Here is a 21,729-nt window from a genome sequence, read left to right as displayed (position 1 = left end):
TATTGGCCAAGTGTGGCTACTGGGTGCATGGAATGTGGCTGGTCCGAACTACGATGTGGTAGAAAGGTAAAATACATAGTTTTAATGTTTTTTTCCAAAATATATATACTTCATTAATAATTACATACTAGTCATATATTAAAATAATATTTTGGATATATTGGGTTAACTAAATTCCTACAATGAATTCCTCCTGTTTATTTTTTCTTTTTAAAATTTTCCTTCTAGAAAATTTAGAATTCACATGTGGCTCACATTCAATTTCAGAGGATTGCCTTTTTTAAAAAAATGTCAGGCTACCCGCTCAAAGGACAAGAAGCCAGGGAGCTCATAAAATTGGAAAATTTTAAACAATTGTTATTGCATTATTTTCATGTGTGAATAGCCACATAATATATTATTTATAAAGGCAAACGACCTTATACGCAAGGTTATATGCAAATACCCTCTGGGGTGGGCCTGGCTCCGCTCAGGGAGGAAGCCCTGCCTGAGAACGCTGCAGCTTGAATTTCACTCTTTCTTCGATCAGCCCAGCAGCTGAGCACATATTCTGTCACTCAGGGCATTAGGGGGTGGGGCCCTAAACATTATCCAATCAGGGATGCTGGAATGGGACCCGTCCAATCAGGCACGCAGCTGGAGCGGACAGGACGGCTTCCGGGATTTGGCGGGGCCTTTGTCTCTAGCTGCCGCAGGAGCTCCACGTCTAGTCTTCGCTGCTCTGTGTCTTCTGCTGGTAGAGGCCCATCCTCTGTGGCTCGGTTACCTGCAGGTATTGGGAGATGCACAGCTAAGATGCCAGGACCACCTGGAAGCCTAGAAATGGTGAGAGTGCCGGGTCCGACACCCCGAGAGAGGGGGAGGGGCTGGTTGGAACCAGTCAGAAGTGACTGTGGCAGGACTCCAGCCTCCCAGCGCTGGGCTCCAAAATCCGCGGACCGAGTTGTCTTTGGCGCAGCTCGGCCCTCGGTCCCCTTCAGCCATAAGATGGCGGCTGGGCTGACAGCCGGACCCCGGGCGTCCTGTCTCCTCCCTGTGCAGTGACTGTGCCTTGGCCTGGAGTCCTCGCTGGGCAACTCTGCCGCCGCAGTGCCGCATCTCTGCCTGATAACTCGCAGTACCGGGTTCATGAATGGGAAGAGCTTTGGTCCGTGGGGTCCCAGTCCCTCCTTTTTTCTATTAAAAATTCATGGAAGTCACCGCAAAAATATTTTAAAATGCAATAGAAGAGTGGTTCAAAAATCGTACAGCACCCAGCTATGATTTGTAATTTGTGGTCCATGGGAGGGGCTTGAAGGAGAGACTTTTAAGTGGTATATGATGAATAAAACCAAATTCAATAATCGGTTATGTACAGTTACATAGCTTCTTAATTTGTAAGATCAAGGTGGAAATTTTCTGGTTATGTAATCGGAGGGTACTTGGCAGTTTATAGTTGGTTAAGCGTAAATTTTATTTCCCCCAATGTAGTAATTTACCAAAAAACAATGTATTTGAGTTAGATTTTTTTTTTTTTTTTTTGAGGTGGAGTCTCTCTCTGTCGCCCAGGCTGGAATGCAGTGGCGCGATCTCGGCTCACTGCAAACTTCGCCCCCCAGGTTCACGCCATTCTCCTGCCTCAGCCTCCCGAGTAGCTGGGACTGCAGGCGCCCGCCACCACGCCCGGCTAGTTTTTTGTATTTTTTTAGTAGAGACGGGGTTTCACTGTGTTAGCCAGGATGGTCTCCAGCTCCTGACCTCGTGATGCACCCGCTTCGTCCTCCCAAAGTGCTGGGATTACAGGCGTCGGCCACCGCGCCCGGCCCTAGTGTACATTTTTGATACTGTATTTTAATTAATCATTTTTTGAGAAATCATAGGATGATACTTTTTAAAAGGTTTGTTTTCTGTTTGTAAAAATTTTCTATAAGAAGAAAGCAAAGAGTAATCCCCGGACACTATTGTAAAAAATCTCTGTGCCTCTTTTCCTTTTATCTTCCCTAGTCACAGAGATCTTATCAGAATTTTGGGGGGTCAGGGTTTCCCTTTGGAAACTTTATGGGGTGATGTGTCCTCGGCCACCCTTCAGATTTTTCCTGGTCCTGGGTTTCAGTACTGTCTGGGAATAAACCATGATACCCACTGTGGCTATGTCTGCCAGAGTGCTTAATGAATATCAGCTCCTGGCTCATTTTCTCTCGTAGGACTGCCTGAGGTACAAAGTGTAGCCTCTCGAGGGAGCAGGTGGATGCCCTGGGGCTGAGAGAAATCTCCTGGTGTACACTTCCTTGGAAAAGCTGACCCCTTGAGACATTACGATTGTCTTCACCCAACTCAGCTTCCGTTTCTTTGGGACACATTGCTGGTCAATCAGATGCTGGTATTAAGGGAAAAACATAGAAATAATTTCTGCCTTTGGGATTCTCTAAGGGGCAGGAAAAGTAGTGAAAAAAATGATGAAAAAAGAGTGAAAGACAAATAGTGAAACATTTGTAGAGGAAATTAAAAGGTAAGAAAATATTTACAAATGGTATAGAAGAGGTGAGTTTCAGAAAAAAATTAATATCTACGTATATTCCATTTGTTAAAAATTCTAATGTACTATTTTGTTTTCCAGACCGAGTTTAGTAATTGTCACAGGTAGTTTTTTTTATGGCTGGGTAATTTCTTTTCTTTTTTTTTTTGGAGACAGTCTCATTCCGTCACTCAGGCTGGAGTGCAGTTGCACGATCTTGGCTCACTACAACCTCTGTCTCTCAGGTTCAAGCGATCCTCAGCCTCCTGAGTAGCTGAGACTACAGGCGCTAGCCACCACGCTCAGCTAATTTGGTATTTTTAGTAGAGATGGGAGGTTTCACCATGTTGGCCCGTCTGGTCTCAAACTCCTAATCTAATCTCAGGTGCTCTACCCGCCTTGGCCTCCCAAAGTGTTGGGTTCACAGGTGTGCCGCACCCAGCCTAGCTGGGTAATTTCAAACAGAATTCCAAGCCTTAACTTTTAGAATGCTAGCTATCTAGGGAAAAAAATAGAGAACATCTCTCTTCCATTTTGGCTTTAGAAAATGAATACATTTCCGGCCGGGTGCAGTGGCTCATACCTGTAATCCTAGCACTTTGGGATGCCAAGCAGGGGGGGTGGAGCACTTGAGGTCAGGAGTTCGAGGCCAGCCTGGACAACATGGTGAAGCCTTGTCTCTACTAAAAATACAAAAATTAGCCGAGCGTGGTGGCACATGCTTGTAATCCCAGCTACTTGGGAGGCTGAGGCAGGAGAATTGCTTGAACCTGGAGGGCAGAGGTTGCAGTGAGCTGAGATTGCACCACTGCACTTCAGCCTGGGCGAAAGAGCGAAACTTCGTCTCAAAAAAAAAAGAAAAGACAATGAATACATTTCCACCAGAAAATGTGGTAGATAATTGGTGAAGGTACATAGATTCTTTAAAACATTAGTACCTCTTTTTGCAAGGTGAATTTGTGACATTGAATATTTCTAGTCTATACCCTGTTATCTTGATTTCTGAGTTTCATGCTAAATTTTATGAGATAAAACTTGGTAACTCCTAGAAGTGTTTCCATCTGACTAATTGTTTACTACATAATTTTTAATGGAAATAATAAAATAATACATTTATTATCTAAAAGGAATACTTTTGCTTTTCCTATTGAGATGTAAAATGTAAGCATCTTCAAAAAAGTCCTCCCTGACCAGGCACAGTGGCTCAAGCCTGTAATCCCAGCACTTTGGGAGGCTGAGGTGGGCGGATCACCTGAGGTCAGGAGTTCAAGACCATCCTGGCCAACATGGCGAAACCCTGTCTCTACTAAAAAATACAAAAATTGGCCAGGTGCATTGGCTCACGCCTGTAATCCCAGCACTTTGGGAGACTGAGGCGGGCAGATCATGAGGTCAGGAGATCGAGACCATCCTGGCCAACATGGTGAAACCCCGTCTCTACTAAAAAAAATACAAAAAAGTTAGCCGGGCGTGGTGGCAGGCGCCTGTAGTTCTGGCTACTGGGGAGGCTGAGGTAGAATGGTGTGAACCCGTGAGGCGGAGCTTGCAGTGAGCGGAGATTGCGCCACTGCACTTCAGCCTGGGGGACAGAGTGAGACTGTGTCTCAAAAAAAAAAAAAAAAGAAAAAGAAAAAAATAAAAAATTAGCTGGGTGTGGTGGCAGGCGCCTGTAATCCCAGCTACTAGGGAGGCTGAGCAGGGAGATTGCTTGAACCCAGGAGGTGGAGGTTTCAGTGAGCCGAGATCTCGCTACTGCACTCCAGCCTGGGTGAGAGTGTGAAACTTCATCTCAAAAAAGAAAAAAAAAATTCCTTCCCTTACTTGAGCACTGTGTTCAAGTAATTTTGCTGAATGTTCAAACTGTTAGTTTCAAAAGCGAAATGAATAACTCAGACATGAAAATTAAAGTTTGAGCCCAGTGACTGCAAGCTAAGGCTAATATTGACCCTGCAAAAGGCCCAGCTCTTTTTGGGGAGCCTCCCCTGCAGATGTCTCAGGCTGCTCACCCCAGCCATGGAAGAAGCCTTTATACTGAGAAAAGCTACAGAGCCCTGGAAAGCTGGGGACCCACAGGCAGATGCAGTTAAGGTTAAGATGAAAGGGGATTGGGAGGGTCATACTGAAGATGAAGTTGTTTTTTTGAGGCAGTTTCTGGACTTTGTAAAATAAAACACAGATTTATGTAAAAAAAATTTAGAATTCCAAAGGAGGAAGCACCAACTATAAATCTTTAAAGATTGCAAATTTTAGGCAGACTAGAGCTTTCTTTCTTTTTTCTTTTTTTTTTTCCAGTCAATTTTGAGATTTATTTTGGTAATGTTGAGGACACACTGGGGAGAAAGAGACACAAGTCACAATAGGATCTGTGTCCTGTGCTTTTTCCAAAGAGTGTTTTGGGAACTTCAGTATTGAAAGAGCAAGTGGGAGGGCCGTGAGGCTCTGATTAGCACTCAGTGAATCTATATTTTACATGTGGAAAGAAAGGGTTCAGGGGAAGTCAATCATGCATTCCCCTCTCTCTCCCTCAGTAAATCTACATTTTATACAAGATAAAGTAAGCATGTGAAATTACAGCTATCTGTTTGGGAATAAAAGGAAGCCAATCTTTGCATGACCCAGTCCCCGGCTTAACTTTTGGCATAGTGAGTTCAGCGTCCCAAGAGTTTATTTTCCTTCCACATGTATCTGCAATTTTTGATGTTACCAAAGTCAAGGGCAAAGTTTTCATTAGGGAGTTGGCAACTTCTAGAAAAGGCTTTATTCATTTGAGGGGCTATAAGGTACATGGATGTGCTTTGGTCGGGAATAGGCCGAGGCAGACATTTGGGCCAGAGTGACTCAGCAAGTTTGGAGCACAGGCATATAAATCCACTTGGTTTTTTTGTTTGTTTAGATTTTTGTTGTTGTTTTTGAGACGGAGTCTTGCCCTGTCGCCCAGGCTGGAATGCAGTGGTGCAATCTCAGCTCACTGCAACCTCCACTTCCTGGGTTCAAGCAATTCTGCCTCAGCCTCATGAGTAGCTGGGATTACAGGCGCCCACTACCACACCTGGCTAATTTTTTATATTTCTGGTAGAGGCGGGGTTTCACCATGTTGTCCAGGCTGGTCTCAAACTCCTGACCTCAAGTGATCCACCCACCTTGGCCTCCCAAAGTGCTGGGATTATGGACTTGAGCCACTGTGCCCAGCCAGGGAGGACTTATTATATAGTCACAGTTATGCAGCCATAACATGGGAAGGTTCATCACCTGACTCAGAGCCACTGTTGTTTGTAAAAGGTATAACTGCCCTGGTGATACTGTGCATACGCCTGGCGTCCAAAGAGAGAGAGTGAAGTTTTTGACCCTGTAGGGGAGAGCCAGCCTTGCAGGCCAGGGAACGCAGCTGCAGGCATGGGAGTGGCAGGAGTCCCAGAGCCCGAGCAGGCAGAGACAGACAGTGTAAGAGAGCTGCTGAATAAAACCATATTTCATCTGCCTATGGCCCCCTGTCTGTTCTTTCAGCTATCTGCCACCCATCCACCCACTCCCTTGGGACCTCAGCATGGGCTGGAATCTGACTCATGGCGTGACAGGGGCTGGTGTTAGAGTGGGCATGCTTGCTCACTTTGATCCATCTCAGGTTGCAAAAGTACTTTTGTTTTTTCATTCAGCTTGATACATAATGTGTTTAATCAAAAAGGCAGGCAGGCAAGGTGTCCACTGATTTTTCCACAGACACCAAAACTACTGCATCATTTAAATGTGGGCTCAAGTTCTCAAAAGTCTCTTGTTTTCCAGGCCCTGTGCTCTCATGCTTCTGAGCCTTTTAGAGACCCTGAGGTTTTATTGTATCCTGGCATGACTGACTTAGTCCCTGCTTCTCTGCTGCATGTCACACGGGCTTAGCGAAGAGAGGTCACAGAGACCTGCAGCCCTGGGAAGCCAATGTTTGGTGGGGGAGGCAGAAAATTCCAGTTTGATATGGGCTGGCATCCTTGCACAAGATCATGTCAATTCCTTCCTGGAAACCATCCTACTGATTTAAGAATACAATTAACCTGCCTGCTGGCCCCAGCCTCCAGTACCCACACAGTCTGGTTCCTGCCTCTCTGTCCAAATTCATTTCCCAACCCTCTCCCTCCACCTGCTAAGCCCCTGCCACAATGGTCTTTTTTTCTTCACACTTGACAAGCTCATTCCCACCTTAGAGCCTTTCTACTGGGTGTTCCTTTTACCTGGAATGTGCATTCCCAGATTTTCTCCCCACTTAGAAATCAGCTGAAATGTCCCCTTCTCAGGCAGGGCTTCCCTGACCACTCAACCAAATCACCGCCACTTTGCATGTTACTACCATGTTTTGTTTCCTTGTAATTATCCAAGCTTTGTTGTCTCCTCTCTCTGGAACATATGCTTCTTTAGGTTGGGAGCTCTGTCTGGTTTATCACTGTAGCTCTAGTGTACTTTTTGGCACATAGGAGATGCCCAGTGAATAACTGCTGAATGAAATAGTCACTGAGATGAGGGAGTGTGTCAGGAGAATGGTGCAGATGGCAGAACTGTCTCAGACTGTTTTCTGTGGGGAAGCAGGCCCCAGCCAGAGGCTGCTGGGTATAGGGAGCAGGGAGAAAGGTGGAGAGATCCAGGCTTAGGTCAAGGATTTGACCCACTGCCTGGGGCTGGAAATAGTGTCTGCATAGCACTGTCCTGTAGGACTTTCTGTGATAATGGCAATGTTCTGTGTCTGCATTGTCCAATAAAGTTACTTTTGGCTACTGACCCGCACTTGAATGTAGCTAGTGCAACTAGGGAACTGATTTAAATTAGATTTATGGGAAATTGAATTTATTTAACAAATGCACATTTAAACAGCCACATGAGACTAGGGGCTACTGTTGAACAATGCAGCACTAGAGACGCTCACTAAAGCCCCTTCATTCTGAATCGTCAGCGTCTAAGTGCTGGAAGCTGGGTGGAACTCAAGAAGCAGCAAGTGGAGGCTCCATCCGGAAGGCCCTGGCTGCTCTGAGTGTCCTGAGAGGCAGCCCTGGTGTGCTGATCAGAATGACCACTCCAGCCACTTCAGCAGCAGCCCCCCTTACCTTTCAGGGCCTCAGGACAAGGGCTTTCTTTCATAGGGAGGAGGAAACTAGATTAAAAACAAGGTGGGAGGGGAATGGCAAATTGAAGGACAAAAAATTCAATTCTAGATGAGAGAATTGTTTTACCCTGAAGTCAGCGTGTTCTTAGGAGGGACATAAAATGGGGTTCTGTGTTGGCTCAGACTGAAGGTAGCTCAATGTTCAGGAGCCTGTGGGAAGGAGAGAAACTTAAGTTTGATTAAAAAGTATTTTATTTTGAAAACTGAAGGCAAATTCAGCTAATTTTTTATAATGAAAATAATGTGCGGAGTCTGCTTCTGGTTATGTGTCAGGTAAGAAAAGAGAGCACCCACCATCTAAGTCATAATGGGAAGGGTGTTTCTTTTCATAAACTGTTCCTGGAGAACTCAAAGGATAAAGAATTTTATTAATCACAACTTTTTACCAGGATTATCTATGTGCTTCATCCTTTCCCACCTTTATTCTTTGTCGTCCTGTACCTTTTTCCGTTGACTTTTTTGGGCCTTTTGGTATCTTTTATAATAAACTGGTCAACATAACTACAGTGTTTTGTTTAGTTTTGTGAGTAGCTCTATCAAATTATGTAATTGGAGGGAGTTTATAAGAGTTTCCAATTTTTAAACAGTAGGTCAGAAGCATAGATGGACCCATGAAGTTTGTGACTGGCCTCTGGAGTGAGGATAGTGTTGTGAGACTGAGCCCTGAATCAGGGTCTGTGCTGACTCTGGATGGTGTCAGAATTCAAATGTTAGACAATTAGTTGGTGTTGGAGAATTGCTTTGTGTTCAGCAAATACAGATTTGGTGCCAGAAGGAAACTATCACAGAGGCCTGGCCTGGAATGGAACTCTGGGTGTCTGGAAATGAGAAGTTCTGCTCTCCTGTACATAGGCTGTCACACTATGCCATTGTCCTGGAATTCCAGGTCTCTTCCCAGGGTGAGAGAGGACTGAAAACTTAGAGGAAATTAGCTGTGATAACAGGCCCCCTTTTCCCACAGCTGCCACCCCAGGATTCCTACCCACTCACAAACATACCCACTAGAAATTGATGTGTCCACACTCCTCCCAGGACTAGGCACCACCATGAGGAATTTCACCACAGCATTTTTAATCCTAGTGTTTTTTTGCCAAAAATCCACAAAAGTGTTTACAGTTTCCTGCATATCCCCACCCCCAGACACTGAATCTGCAGCAGCAACCTGCTTCCTCCACAACCAACGGTTCTGTACCACCTGTTCATAATCTCATCTGCCTGCCCAGACACAGAAATAAACGAGTACAGCCCCATGTGGGCCACTATCTGTAGGACAGACCAGTCCTTCCACCTACATTGCACTCTCCCCCCCCATGGATTTTATTCCTTTTAACTTTTATTTTTGTTTCAGGGTCGTGGTAAACGTGCGAGTAGTTATATAAGCAAAATTGTGGCATGGGGGTTTGGTGTAGATTATTTTGTTACTGAGGTACTATGCATAGCATAAACAGGTGTTTTTTCTAGTCCTTTCTATCGTCCCACCCACCACCCTCAACTTGGCCTGTGTCTGTTTTTCCTCTTCTTGTCCTCCACCTCCTGGGTTCAAGCAATTCTCCTGCCTCAGCCTCCTGTACTACAGGTGCATGCAACCATGGCCGGCTAATTTTTGTATTCTTAGTAGAGATGGGTTTCACCACATTGGCCAGGCTGGTCTCAAACTCCTGACCTCAAGTGATCTGCCTGCCTTGGCCTCCCAAAGTGCTAGGGTTACAGGCATGAACCACCATGCCCGGCCTTGTGGTAAATTTTTTTTTTTTTTTTTGAGACTGAGTCTTGCTCTATCACCCAGGCTGGAGTGCAGTGGCACGGTCTTGGCTCACTGCAACCTCCATCTCCTGGGTTGAAGTGATTCTCCTGCCTCAGCCTCCCAAGTAGCTGGGATTACAGGCATGTGCCACCATGCCCGGCTAATTTTTGTATTTTTAGTAGAGACGGAGTTTCACCATGTTGGCCAGGCTGGTCTTGAACTCCTGACCTCGTGATCTGCCCGCCTCGGCCTCCCAAAGTGCTGGAATTACAGGCATGAGCCACCGCGCCCGGACAATTTTTGTATTTTTTTTTTTTGAGACGGAATCTCGCTCTGTGGCCCAGGCTGGAGTGCAGTGGCACAATCTTGGCTCACTGCAAGCTCCGCCTCCCGGGTTCATGCCATTCTCCTGCCTCAGCCTCCCGAGTAGCTGGGACTACAGGCTCCCGCCACTACGCCCGGCTAATTTTTTGTATTCTTTAGTAGAGACGGGGTTTCACTGTGTTAGCCAGGATGGTCTCGATCTCCTGTCCTCGTGATCCGCTCGCCTCGGCCTCCCGAAGTGCTGGGATTACAGGCGTGAGCCACCGCGCCCGGCCAATTTTTGTATTTTTAGTAGAGACAGGGTTTCACCGTGTTTGCCAGGATGGTCTCGATCTCCTGATCTCGTGATCCACCCACCTTGGCCTCCCAAAGTTCTGGGATTACAGATGTGAGCCACCGTGCCTGTCCTGCCTTATGGTAAAATTTTTAAATTTTCTTACAAATTTTGAGTAGTAGACCTTTGTCAGAAGCATATTTTGCAAATATTTTCTTTTTATTGTGTAGGTAGGTTTTTTACTCTATTGATAGTTTGCTTTGCTGTGAAGAAGCTCTTTAGTTTCTTTAGGTCTTACTAAGTTTTGCTTTTGTTGCAATTGCTTTTGGTATCTTCATCATAAACTCTTTGTCAGTTCCTATGTCAATAATATTTTGTTGATCCAATTGACATAGGTATTTTTTAGATTTTTCTTTCAGAATTTTTTTTACTATTTTATATTCTACATTTAGGTCTTTAATCACCTGCAGTTGATTTTTTTTTTAATATGGTGTAAGGAAGGCATCCAGTTTCAGTCTTTTACATAGTGCTAGCTGGTTTTTCCAGCACCATTTATTAAATAGGGAATTCTTCCTGCATTGCTCTTGTGAGATTTGTAGAAGATCAGATGGTTGTAGGTGTGTGGCATTATTTCTGGGCTCTCTGTTCTATTTTGTTCTATGAGTCTGTGTACCAGTATCATGGTGCTTTGGTTACTGTCCCTCTGTTGTATAGTTTGAAGTCAGGTAATGTAATGCCACCTGCTCTGTTCTTTTTGCTTGTAATTGCCTTGGCTATTCAGGGGTTTTTTTTGTTTTTTTTTTCGGTTTCATAGAAATTTTAAAGTACTTTTTTTTTTTTTTTAGTTCCGTGAAGAATGTTTTTGGTAGTTTGATAGAAATAGCATTCTGTAAATTTCATTTGGCCGTATGGCTATTTTAATGATATCAATTTTTTCTATCCATGAGCATTAAATGGCTGCCCATTGGCTTGTGTCATCTCTGACTTCTTTAAGAAGCATTTTGTAATTTTTGTCATAGAGATTTTTCACCTTCCTGATTAGCTGTATTCCTAAACATTTTATTATTTTTGTGATTATGATGAATGGGATTTTTTTTGATTTGGCCTTTGGTTGAATGTTGTTGATGTTCAGGGATGTTACTGATTTTTTGTACACTTATTTTGTATCCTGAAACTTCTACTTTCTAGTTTGTGTGCATAGATTTTCTAGTTCATGTTTATAGAAGTGTTCATAGTAGACTTCAATAGTTATTTGTATTTCTGTGGGGTCAGTGGTAGTGTCTTTTTTTGTCATTCTAACTGTGTTTATTTGGACCTTATTTCTTTATTATTGCAGCTAGTGGTTTATCTTATTATTATTATTTTTTTTACAAAGGTTTAACTCCTGGATTTTGTGGTCTTGTATATTTTTTTCTGTTTAAATTTTCAGTTCAGATCTGATTTTGGTTATTTCTTGTCTTCTAGCTTAGGGGTTGGTTTGCTCTTGCTTTCTCTCCTTTTATTCATGGTGTTAGGTTGTTAAATTGAGATCTTTCTAACTTTTAGGTGCGAGCTTTTAGTGCTATAAATTTCTCCTTAACACTGCCTTAGCTGTGTTGCAGAGATTCTGGTATGTTGTATCTTTGTTCTCATTTTTTGCAATGAACTTGATTTCTGCTTTAATTTCATTATTTACTCAAAAATCATTCAGGCTCAGGTGGCATAATTTCCATGTACTTGTATCATTTCAAGTTTTTTTTTTTTTTTTTACTGAATTATATTTTTATCAAGCTGTGCTCTGTGTGTATGGTTGGTGTAATTTTGGAATTTGCTGAGGGTTGTTTTATTTCTGATTGCATACTCAATGTTAGAGTATGTGTCACATGGTAATGAGAAGAATGTGTAGTATGTTGTTTTTAGATTAAGAGTTCTGTAGGACTATTTGTCCAAGTGTTGAGTTTAGATCCTGAGATCTTTGTAAAGTTTCTGCCCTAAGAATCTAAGAGTGTCTGTGGGGTGTTGTAGTCTCCCACTATTATTGTGTCAGAATCTAAGTCTCTTCATAGGTCTCTGAGAACTTGCTTTATTCATGGGCATCCATAGACTTTTTTTATGACACCTTTCTGTATTCTGCTTTTTCTCTCTGTAAACTTTCAAGTGCACACAGTGTGCCCAGGGCCACTCCTTAGATGCCTGAATCCAGTGTCTACTGAAATTCAGATGTTCAAGAGCATGTCTAAAGACTTGGCTGTTACAGGAGAAAATAAAAATAAGAGGCTTTATTTTCCTACCTGAAGATAAGGAAGGCTATTATCCTCATCTCTCTTTTCTTAAAGCATTTGGATTATATGTACTTTTTTACTCTGCTTTATTGAAATATATGTAAATCATATAAATCATATTAACCTAGGTGTAGCTAAATAAACGGTTCAGTATATAACAGTGGAGTTGGAATTGAGCCTTGGTTTCTATTTATTACTTCAGAACAATTAGCATTGTCAAGTGAAGCAGTTGTAGACAGCCTACAATCATATACTTTTTTTTTTTTTTTTGAGATAGTGTTACTTTGTCGCCCAGGTTGGAGTGCAGTGGCAATCTCAGCTCACTGCAACTCCATCTCCCAGGTTCAAGCAGTTCACCTGCCTCATCCTCCCGAGTAGCTGGGACTACCAGCATGTGCTACCACGCCTGGCTAATTTTTATATTTTTAGTAGAGACAGGAGTTTGCCATGTTGGCCAGGCTGGTCTCGAACTCCTGACCTCAGGTGATCTGCCCGTCTTGACCTCCCAAAGTGCTGGGATTACTGGCATGAGCCACCACGTCTGGTCAACATTAATATAAATTAAAGAGTATTTTCTACAATAATATAAATATAAGGCCACAATATTTACTTTGAATGAAACCCTTAGTCATTTTAATATTATTATTTCTACTTTTTAAATAAAAAGTGTTTTAACTGAATTATGGTTAAAGAAAATTTTCACAAATCTTACATTATGACCAGTACATTAAAATTATTTATATTTAGATACTTTAACATCCAAATAAAATTTAGTACCGTATTGTTACAGTAGATGTTAGTCTTATATACTTATTACTTATCCAGTAGGGATAACGATAAGTAAGCATGATTTTAATGTCTTTTTTTTTTTTTTTTTTTTTGAGACGGAGTTTTGCTCTTTTTGCCCAGGCTGGAGTGCAATGGCGCGATCTCAGCTCACCGCAACCTCTGCCTCCTGGGTTCAAGCGATTCTCCTGCCTCAGCCTCCTGAGTAGCTGGGATTACAGGCATGTGCCACCATGCCTGGCTAATTTTGTATTTTTAATAGAGACGGGGTTTCTCCATGTTGGTCAGGCAGGTCTTGAACTCCCGACCTCAGGTGATCCACCCGCCTCAAACTCCCAAAGTGCTGGGATTATAGGCGTGGGCCACCGCGCCCGGCCATTTTTGTGTCTTTCATTTCAGTAAGTTAGAATGCTGCTATTAAAGAACAAATAAACACAAACGATCTGACCACCAAAAAACTATAATAGCTCTCCTCTTAGCTGTGTTGCAAGCTCAAATATATTCCACTATATAAACAAAATCAGATTCTAATTTTTCATCAAAAAGTGCTGGTGGTGACTGGGCACAGTGGCTCATGCCTGTAATCACAGCACTTAGGGAGGCCAACACGGGTGGATCACTTACGGTCAGGAGTTCGAGACCAGAATGGCCAACATAGTGAAATCCTGTCTCTACTAAAAATACAAAAATTAGCCAGGTGTGGCGGCAGGTGCCTGTAATTCAAGCTACTCTGGAGGCTAAGGCAGTAGAATTGCTTTAACCTGGGAGGCAGAGGTTGCAGTGAGCTGAGATCATGCCACTGCACTCTAGCCTGAGTGACAGAATGAGACTCCATCTCAGAAAAAAAAGTGCTGGTGGATGTAGTCAGATGTATTCCAATAGAATCCCCCTTTCAATGGCTAAAAGATGAGAGAGCAGCAGAGATGGAGGAATCTCATAAAATTCTACTGAGAATATGCTCCCTTCTTCATAATGCTCATGTTTCTCATGCTGAGAGTAGCTGTGTAATTTGGGTATTTAGAGATAAATATTTTATAGGGAAATATTTTCTGGCTGACTTCATCAGTCTTACATGTAATCTGAGTGTTTTCTCAAGATACATTTAACTTATTTTTTCTCTCAATATAATCTTGCTGAGACTGAGAGCTGTTTTTCTCTCCAGTGCTTTGAGTGTCTGTTTCAGAAGCCATTTTAGCATTTCACAGTGTCCATGAACGAGGTGGGCTGTCACAGTGGAACTCTTGGAGCTATCTTTTTCCAGACTCATGCTGGAAATCCAGCAGAACGTTTTCCATGTCACCATTATAAATAGAAACTGAGCCTAAAACACTGTTCCCTTTCTCCTTATTGTGAAGGTACAATCCTACCCAGGAAGCCTGCAGGCTCTCCTCCTGCAGCTCAGGCTTCACTCTTTGATGTGGTGCTGGAGTGCTGCTGTGGCAATTGGGGTTCACGTGAGATGTGACCTGCCAGCTGTTCACCCTGTATTGTGGGTTGTACCTCAGTGGCAGAGGGTAGGGGTCGAGAGAAAACTCCAGCCACCAGGAGAGGGCACGCAGAGGTTCTGTAGTCCAACGCTCGGGGAGTAGAGAGCCATTGCTTCAAAATGTAAATAGCCAAAATGATAGCACCCTTTTCAAATGTTTCTGTGGGAGACTGAGAGCCTACCTTCAGCAGGCACCTGGTTTTATATTGCAAAACTACTCTCTGTCATGAAGATCTTAAAAGTTTTTTGTAATTATATGTAACAAATTGACATACACAGATGGCCTCCCCAATTACGAGGTGAATTCAGAATGAACTATGCATGACATGGTGCTGTAAGTTTTTCTACTCTTGGGCTAATTATGGTGACCATCTTTCTGTCTTTGCAATCTGTTAAGCAGATTGACCTTGATGCATGTCAAATTCTGGATTAATTGTGTAATATAACAGTTTTATTTCTGTTCAGTCATTGTGGAGTTGCTCTAAGGCTAGAGAAAATTTGTCTTTTAATTATATTTCCCAAGAACTGTCTAGAATTACCAGACATGACATAAACATAAGGTGCCAACCAAGCTTTACTCTAGAGGGTCCTTTCCCTCTCAGGCTTCCAGTCCATTCACAGTTGTGCTGCAGAATGCATGCTCTCCCCTAAATATGCAGGCAGAATTGTTTCTCTGCCTGTTTGATAATCTGTAGTCCTCTATAGTCACTTTTAAAGAGGTTAGACCAAATTTCACAGGGCAGCAATCAACCATTTTACCTCTTTCACTCTTGTATCTTCAGACCTGAAACTGATTCAGAGACCATGAAGCTCACAAACTTAGTGACATGTGTGCAGTGAGTAGAAATGAGAATCTCCACTTTCTCTTTCCTCGTGTTGCTAAAATGTCCATAAATCTGCAGGTAACACCAGCTACTATTCCATTTATTCGGGACCTAAATCTGAACTCCAAATTCTGAATCTGGATCTTGAGATTTTGGGAAAAAATAAAACATTTTACCTGAAAAATGCATGTCCATTTACTTGTAAGACTCAAAGAGACATTTAAATGAGACCACAATTATGTCTTTCTTGCTTCTTTTAGCTATTGATTTATCTCTTAAAACTGCTTACTATAGCCATAAGTAGCTATAAATTAATAATTCCACACTGGATACTATAACCCATACCCTATAGCTTAACAATGTATAGCCAATTAGTAATCAATTTTATTTTTGTAAATAAGAATTTCTAACAACTTTATATCAGTCCACTCTCTATCCCTCTGTTTTTGCCTGTACAAATCTACTTGTAACTGCTGCTAATCAAAGTGTAAATTTTTGACAATTTGAATCTTTGCTCTCAAGTTACAGTCTTCAAGCTTGACCCAAATAAACTGTCTACTTATGTTCATATTGCCTCAGTTTTTTTTTGTGTGTGTGTGATGGACTCTTGTTCTTGTTGCCCAGGCTGGAGTACAGTGGTGCAGTCACGGCTCACTGTATCCTCTGCCTCCCAGGCTCAACCGATTCTCCTGCCTTAGCCTCACAAGTATCTGGGATTACAGGCATGTGCCACCACGCCCAGCTATTTTTTTTTTTTTTTTGCATTTTAAGTAGAGACGGGGTTTCACTTTGTTGGCCAGGCTGTTCTTGAACTCCTGACCTCAGGTGATCTACCTGCCTTGGCCTCCCAAAGTGCTGGAATTACAGATGTGAGCCACCGTGTTCAGTGTCTCAGTTGTTTTTTTTTTTAAATTTAAAAAAATTTGTTTTAGGTAGACATATCATTTAGAATGTGCTAGAGCAGCCTCTGTGAGGGGAAGTCTCCTTTGGTTGTACCCCATTTGCTGTAACACCCAAGAACGCAGAGCTAGGTTAATCCCACCTAGAATCTGCACATAATAAGGTTTGGCCTCTGCCTGGGATTTACAATACAGGGCCAGACTTAGGATTGAGAATGTACAGAAAACCAACAGGAGGCATGTTCTGCATTGTGAGATGTCAGCATAGACATTCTAAAGTTCCCTTCTGAGAGTATGGCTGCTTGAGCTTTTCTGATCTTGTTCAGTGACCTGCTACAGTTTTGTGAGAGGCACCAGGTGTAAATAGAATCTCATGGGAGAATCCGTAAGTGTAAACAAGCATCTTAGGAGTGAGAGATCAAGGCCACAGAGTATCCAAAGCCATGACCACAACTATATCTACCTGTGAAATGTGGTACTGGAGTATTCTTGTCCTTCCTCTAACCCAAGAGCTAGCTCATCAGGACAGGTGATCCAAATTCTGGAGCTCCACCAGGGCAGTTTCATTTTTTTGGTTTTGGAGACGGAGTCTCCATTGCCCAGGCTGGAGTGCAATGGCATGATCTCAGCTCACTGCAGCCTCTGCCTCTCAGGTTCAAGTGATTCTCCTCCCTCAGCCTCCCGAGTAGCTGGGATTACAGGCACATGCCACCATGCCACACTAATTTTTGTATTTTTAGTAGAGACGGGGTTTCACCATGTTGGCCAGTCTGGTCTCAAACTCCTGACCTTGTGATCCGCCCACCTTAGCCTCCCAAAGTGCTTGAATTACAGGCATGATGAGCCACCGCGCCTGGCTAGTTTCGTTTTTTACATAGGATCACCCTGAGTCTCTCCTGCCTGGCACATCATCGGGTCATCAGCCCAGGGTCATTGGGAACACTCTCACAATCACCTAGGCATCTTTGAGACATTTGAGGTTGTCCAGAGCAGAACTGTGTCAGGCTGACAAGAGTGGTTAATTATGCTTCTGTCTCAGTGTAAGAGAAATGAGTCAGTCTGCTTTTGTTCCTCCCCTCATACAAGAGATGTCTTGGTTGGTACCCAGATGAGAGTTTCTCAAGTTTCCTGGTACTTGGGTGAAAAAAAAAAAGGGGGTCTGGAGACTCAAATAGATAAACTAATTGCTTCCATTTTATATGGCCATTAGAAAATAGTTGAAGCATTCAGTGTTCCTACCATGCAGGAACTTTAAGTCTAGACTAGTAACTGGATAAATGGTTGAATGAAGCATTATACAGTTGGTACAATGTATAGATGTGTGGGGGGGAAAAAAAAACTTGGCCTTTGGCCACTTTATATTGTTGTGACTTCTGATGTCATCACCTGAAGGGATATTTATGAACAGAAGAGTTGTTATTGTTTGTATTCTTTTTTACTTTCCTGTTAATACATATTTATATTCTAATAAAATTACCCTAGAAAACCTTAAGGAATTTGTTTAAATTACTTACTAGTATATGTTATAAAATTGACATGGCAGTGGCTAAAAGAAATTAGAGTTACACAAACTCTATAATGTAAGTTTCTCTTAGGTAAGCTAAAAAAAATCAGAACTGGAAATACATCAGTGGCGTAGAGAGCAGAGCAGAATTCTACATAGGGTCCACTCCCTCCCCCAGTTGTAAGATTCACTCTTTTTGGAGGCCTTATTTAGGTCTGGCCCCACTGTGGAGTCTTGCTTCACCAAACTGATTAGAAGAAATTAGTTTTGGCTGGTGAGTCCTGCAGCCTTTTTACAACTGGTGCCCATAACTCTTTGAAACTCAGAAGCAGATAAATGGGAAAAATAAAGTATTTATTTTAGGGTCTTAATTTTTTATTTTTTATTTTTTTTATCAAAACCAGGACTTGCTGAGATGTTCCATGTAGCAACTTGTTTTCTGTTACTGCAGATTTAGTAGTTGCTCCATAAGCCACAAAAAGGTAAACATAAACACAATAAAAAATTTTTCTAAACTACATTAAGCTTTTCTGTATCCCTCTCATCTGTCTATATTTAGCTTTTATTTTATACATCTTCACAAAAAAAAAAAAAAAATCAATGACAGAGAAACAGAAGAAATAAAAATCCTGGGCTCTTTATCCTGAGATTTATTGAACACCTCGTACCAACTCCCAGGGTGTTATGAGGATTAAATCAAATAATGTATTTTTCCCAGCACAATGCTCTGTAACACTTGAGGACATAGCACTTGCTTAATAAACGTTACGCTAGTGCATGTGTACATGTTGTTTTCTGAATGCAGATTCATTCAAACGTTGTTCCCTTTTGTTTCCTCTGTAAACTTTAAAGGAGCAGCAAAGAATATGATACTTGAGGATGGAGATTGGTTGTCTTTGTGTTGTGATGAGAGTGCTGAGTTTAAGGGAGTCTGTGCTGTGACTGGTTTCTCCAACTAATGCTGATAATGAGCCCAGGAAGAGCAACATCAGCATTGACAGGGGATTTGTTTAAAACACCCATTCATGGACCCTTTCCAAACCTGCAGAATCACATTACATAGAGTGGGACCAAAACTATCAAGTGATTTATAAGCTCATTAAAGCTTGAGAGGCAATGCTTAGCTAAGTGGTTATCAGCCCAGGCTTCTAATTAGGATTACATGGCTAATTTAAAAAAATCTTACTTGTGCCCTTTCCACAGGTTCTGTTAATTGTTCTTGGTGGAAGCATCCATATTGTTCTAAGTAAGGGCCTCATGTGACTCTTAAAATGAGGACAGAGTCAAGTATGAGGGGTTCAGATACATTCATGAGAGTTAAGTTCCACCTTTGCATTCAGGATTGGTCACAGGGCCTGTTCTGTTCAGGTTTGATAGAGACAGGTCAGTGTGGCCCGTATTGCCATTATTGTAGCAGAAATTGGTGGTGTCTGTGCCAGGGGAGGGCACCTGAGAACAGGAAAAGGAAAAGGAAAATATATATATTTAAGAGATGGAGTCTCACTCTGTCGCCCAAGCTAGAGTGCAGTGGCACTATCTCAGCTCACTGCAACCTCTGCCTTCCGGGTTCTAGCAATTCTCCTGCCTCAGCCTCCTGAATAGCTGGGATTACAGGCTCATGCTGCCATGCCCACCTTATTTTTTTGTATTTTAGTAGAGATGGGGTTTCACCGTGTTGCCCAGGCTGGTCTTGAACTCCTGAGCTCAGGCAATCCACCAGCCTTGGCCTCCCAGTGTGCTAGGATTACTGGCCTGAGCCACTGTGCCTGGCCAAGAAACTTATATTTTTATCTTCATGGAGTGTCTCATTGTTCCTGAATCCCTTCTTGTATAAAGGACAGAAGTGGGTGGACTTTTTCTCCAGGTTTTGGTTTTTCTGCCTGTGGGTATGGTGGTAGCAGGTAAACAGGGGGTGCTGATACCTTTAGAGGCATGTTCTCAAGATACAAGTGTAATTTGTCCAGAGAATCTCATCTGAGAAGGAATTCCAAAAAAGGAGAAAGAGGAAGAATTGGTTCTTTTTTTTACTTAAACCTGTCTCAGATCAAGAGCTGTGTCCACTCTTCCTCCTGGAATACCATGTGTTTAGTACTTGCAGACCTTTACTTCTCTCCTTGATCTTTTCCTGCCTAATGAGCTAGTTTCAATTACTTTAAAAATTCATTATAATAGTCAAGGGTCTCTGAAAAATATTTTTCCTATGTACCAGAGCCGCCTTTATATTCTCTGCATTGTGGCTTCTTATGTGCCATGCAGAATTCTCATTATGAATTTATAATCTGCAATATTAAAAATATTTCCTTGTAGCTGTTGAATTACGGGAATGTGTGGATACTCAAGATTTCTATTGGGGAAAAGCTGGGGTCCGTAGTAAAGAAAAAGAACATGTAATGTTGAGAATCCACCTGTGTTCTCCATTAGCTCTATACAGAAAAGGACCAAGAAAATGCTTATTTAAACAGAATGGCATTTATCACCCAGGAAGTTCTGAAAAAATTTTTAGGAGATTCCTGCTCTCTAGGGTGCTGAAGAAAGACTACTTAAAATCACTAACAGTACAGTAAATAGGAGACATCTGTATTTTGAACTTTGCATAAAATTGATGTTTCTTTATGGTTACATTTAGATTATAATTTACTTTTCTGGAGCAGTATTCCAGCAGTGATGCTGTGTTCTTTGTGCATCAGCACATCATAAAAATTTGTTCCTAGTGCAGTTGATGTTAATGATTCACTTGGTTAAAGAGCTCTCTGACAAGTTTTTTTTTTATAGAGTTAATTACTTTTCATTAGTAAGTATCTTCATGCAGCTGATGTGCATAAATTATCACATTTGATTGGGCAGCTGCCTTTTTTTCTTAGGTTATATTTGCATATATGTCTTTGGAAGATGAAGGCTCTCATCTTTATTTACAAGCCAGAAAAACTGGGAAAAACACAGGTTCTTGTTTGTTTGTTTTTTTAGATGGAGTCTCGCCCTGTTGCCCAGGCTGGAATGTACTGGTGCAATCTCAGCTCATTGCAACCTCCACCTCCCGGGTTCAAGCGATTCTCCTGCCTCAGCCTCCCAAATAGCTGGAATTACAGATGCACACCATCGTGCCCGGCTAATTTTTGTATTTTTTTTAGTAGATATGGGGTTTCGCCATGTTGGGCAGGCTGGTTTCGAACTCGTGACCTCAGGTGATCTGTCTGGCTCGGCCTCCCAAAGTGCTGGGATTACAGGCGTGAGCCACTGTGCCCTGCCAACGCAGGCTCTTGTACTTAGTGGATGTTTGACAAAATATTATTCTTGGGCCAAAAACATTGGCATTACTGGTGAGCTTGTTGGAAATTCAGAAATTCAAACTTTATTCCAGATCTTTAAAAAAAATCAGCATAATAAGATCTTCAGTTTATTGTACACATTAAAATTTGAGATGTACCTTCTAACTCAACATGTCTTTTCCATCTGAAAAATATATACAACTCGTTGTGTATGATGTAAATATAGCACTCAAAAATTTACACGTTTGTATTCATGTCCTTTTATACTTTTTCATTCAAAAAAGTATATATACACTGATGTTGTGGATCTTATGCTGTTCTGTTATCTGAGTTAAATAATACATTAGATAATATTTCTGCATTTAAATTTATTTTATTGTATAATTTTAGTCACTCCTTTAAGTCAGAATCAGTTTTCTATACTGTCTTACTTTGCCTTGAGCCAAAATAAAAATTCTGCCCATGGTTATTTAGTAAATATATATGTGTGTGTGTGTGTTTTTCAGGGACCACTGACATTTAGGGATGTGGCCATAGAATTCTCTCTGGAGGAGTGGCAATGCCTGGACACTGCACAACGGAATTTATACAGGAAAGTGATGTTTGAGAACTACCGAAACCTGGTCTTCCTGGGTGAGGATAACTTCAACACACAATTCCTAATATGCCTTAAAGGTTTTATTTCTCTGTTTTTGTATAACTTGTGGTAATTTGTGCTTTGCATAAA

The 21,729-nt window shown here is 42.0% G+C and overlaps 1 protein-coding gene across 4 annotated transcripts in view; it reads left to right on the top strand.

Annotated features, from left to right (window-relative positions):
* Positions 1–620: 620 nt before the first annotated feature.
* Positions 621–21,729, top strand: part of ZNF680 (zinc finger protein 680) — a 74,647-nt gene continuing 53,538 nt past the window's right edge. For 3 of the 4 annotated variants that reach the window (XR_004057999.1, XR_004058000.1, XM_010372533.2), the window contains exons 1-2: positions 621–825; positions 21,509–21,635. Coding sequence is in view for 1 of the 4 variants with exons in the window: in XM_010372533.2 (XP_010370835.2) it covers positions 796–825; positions 21,509–21,635 (157 nt within the window). In the remaining 3 variants the exon portion in view is untranslated. Of the gene's footprint in view, positions 826–21,508; positions 21,636–21,729 lie in introns of those variants that run through there. The other variant, XM_030932627.1, reaches the window with a different exon arrangement.

This window comes from Rhinopithecus roxellana, chromosome 6, assembly GCF_007565055.1.
Source record: "Rhinopithecus roxellana isolate Shanxi Qingling chromosome 6, ASM756505v1, whole genome shotgun sequence".
Taxonomy (NCBI): domain Eukaryota; kingdom Metazoa; phylum Chordata; class Mammalia; order Primates; family Cercopithecidae; genus Rhinopithecus; species Rhinopithecus roxellana.
The sequence above is the reverse complement of the archived record's forward strand: the minus strand, read 5'-3'. Positions and strand labels throughout refer to the sequence as shown.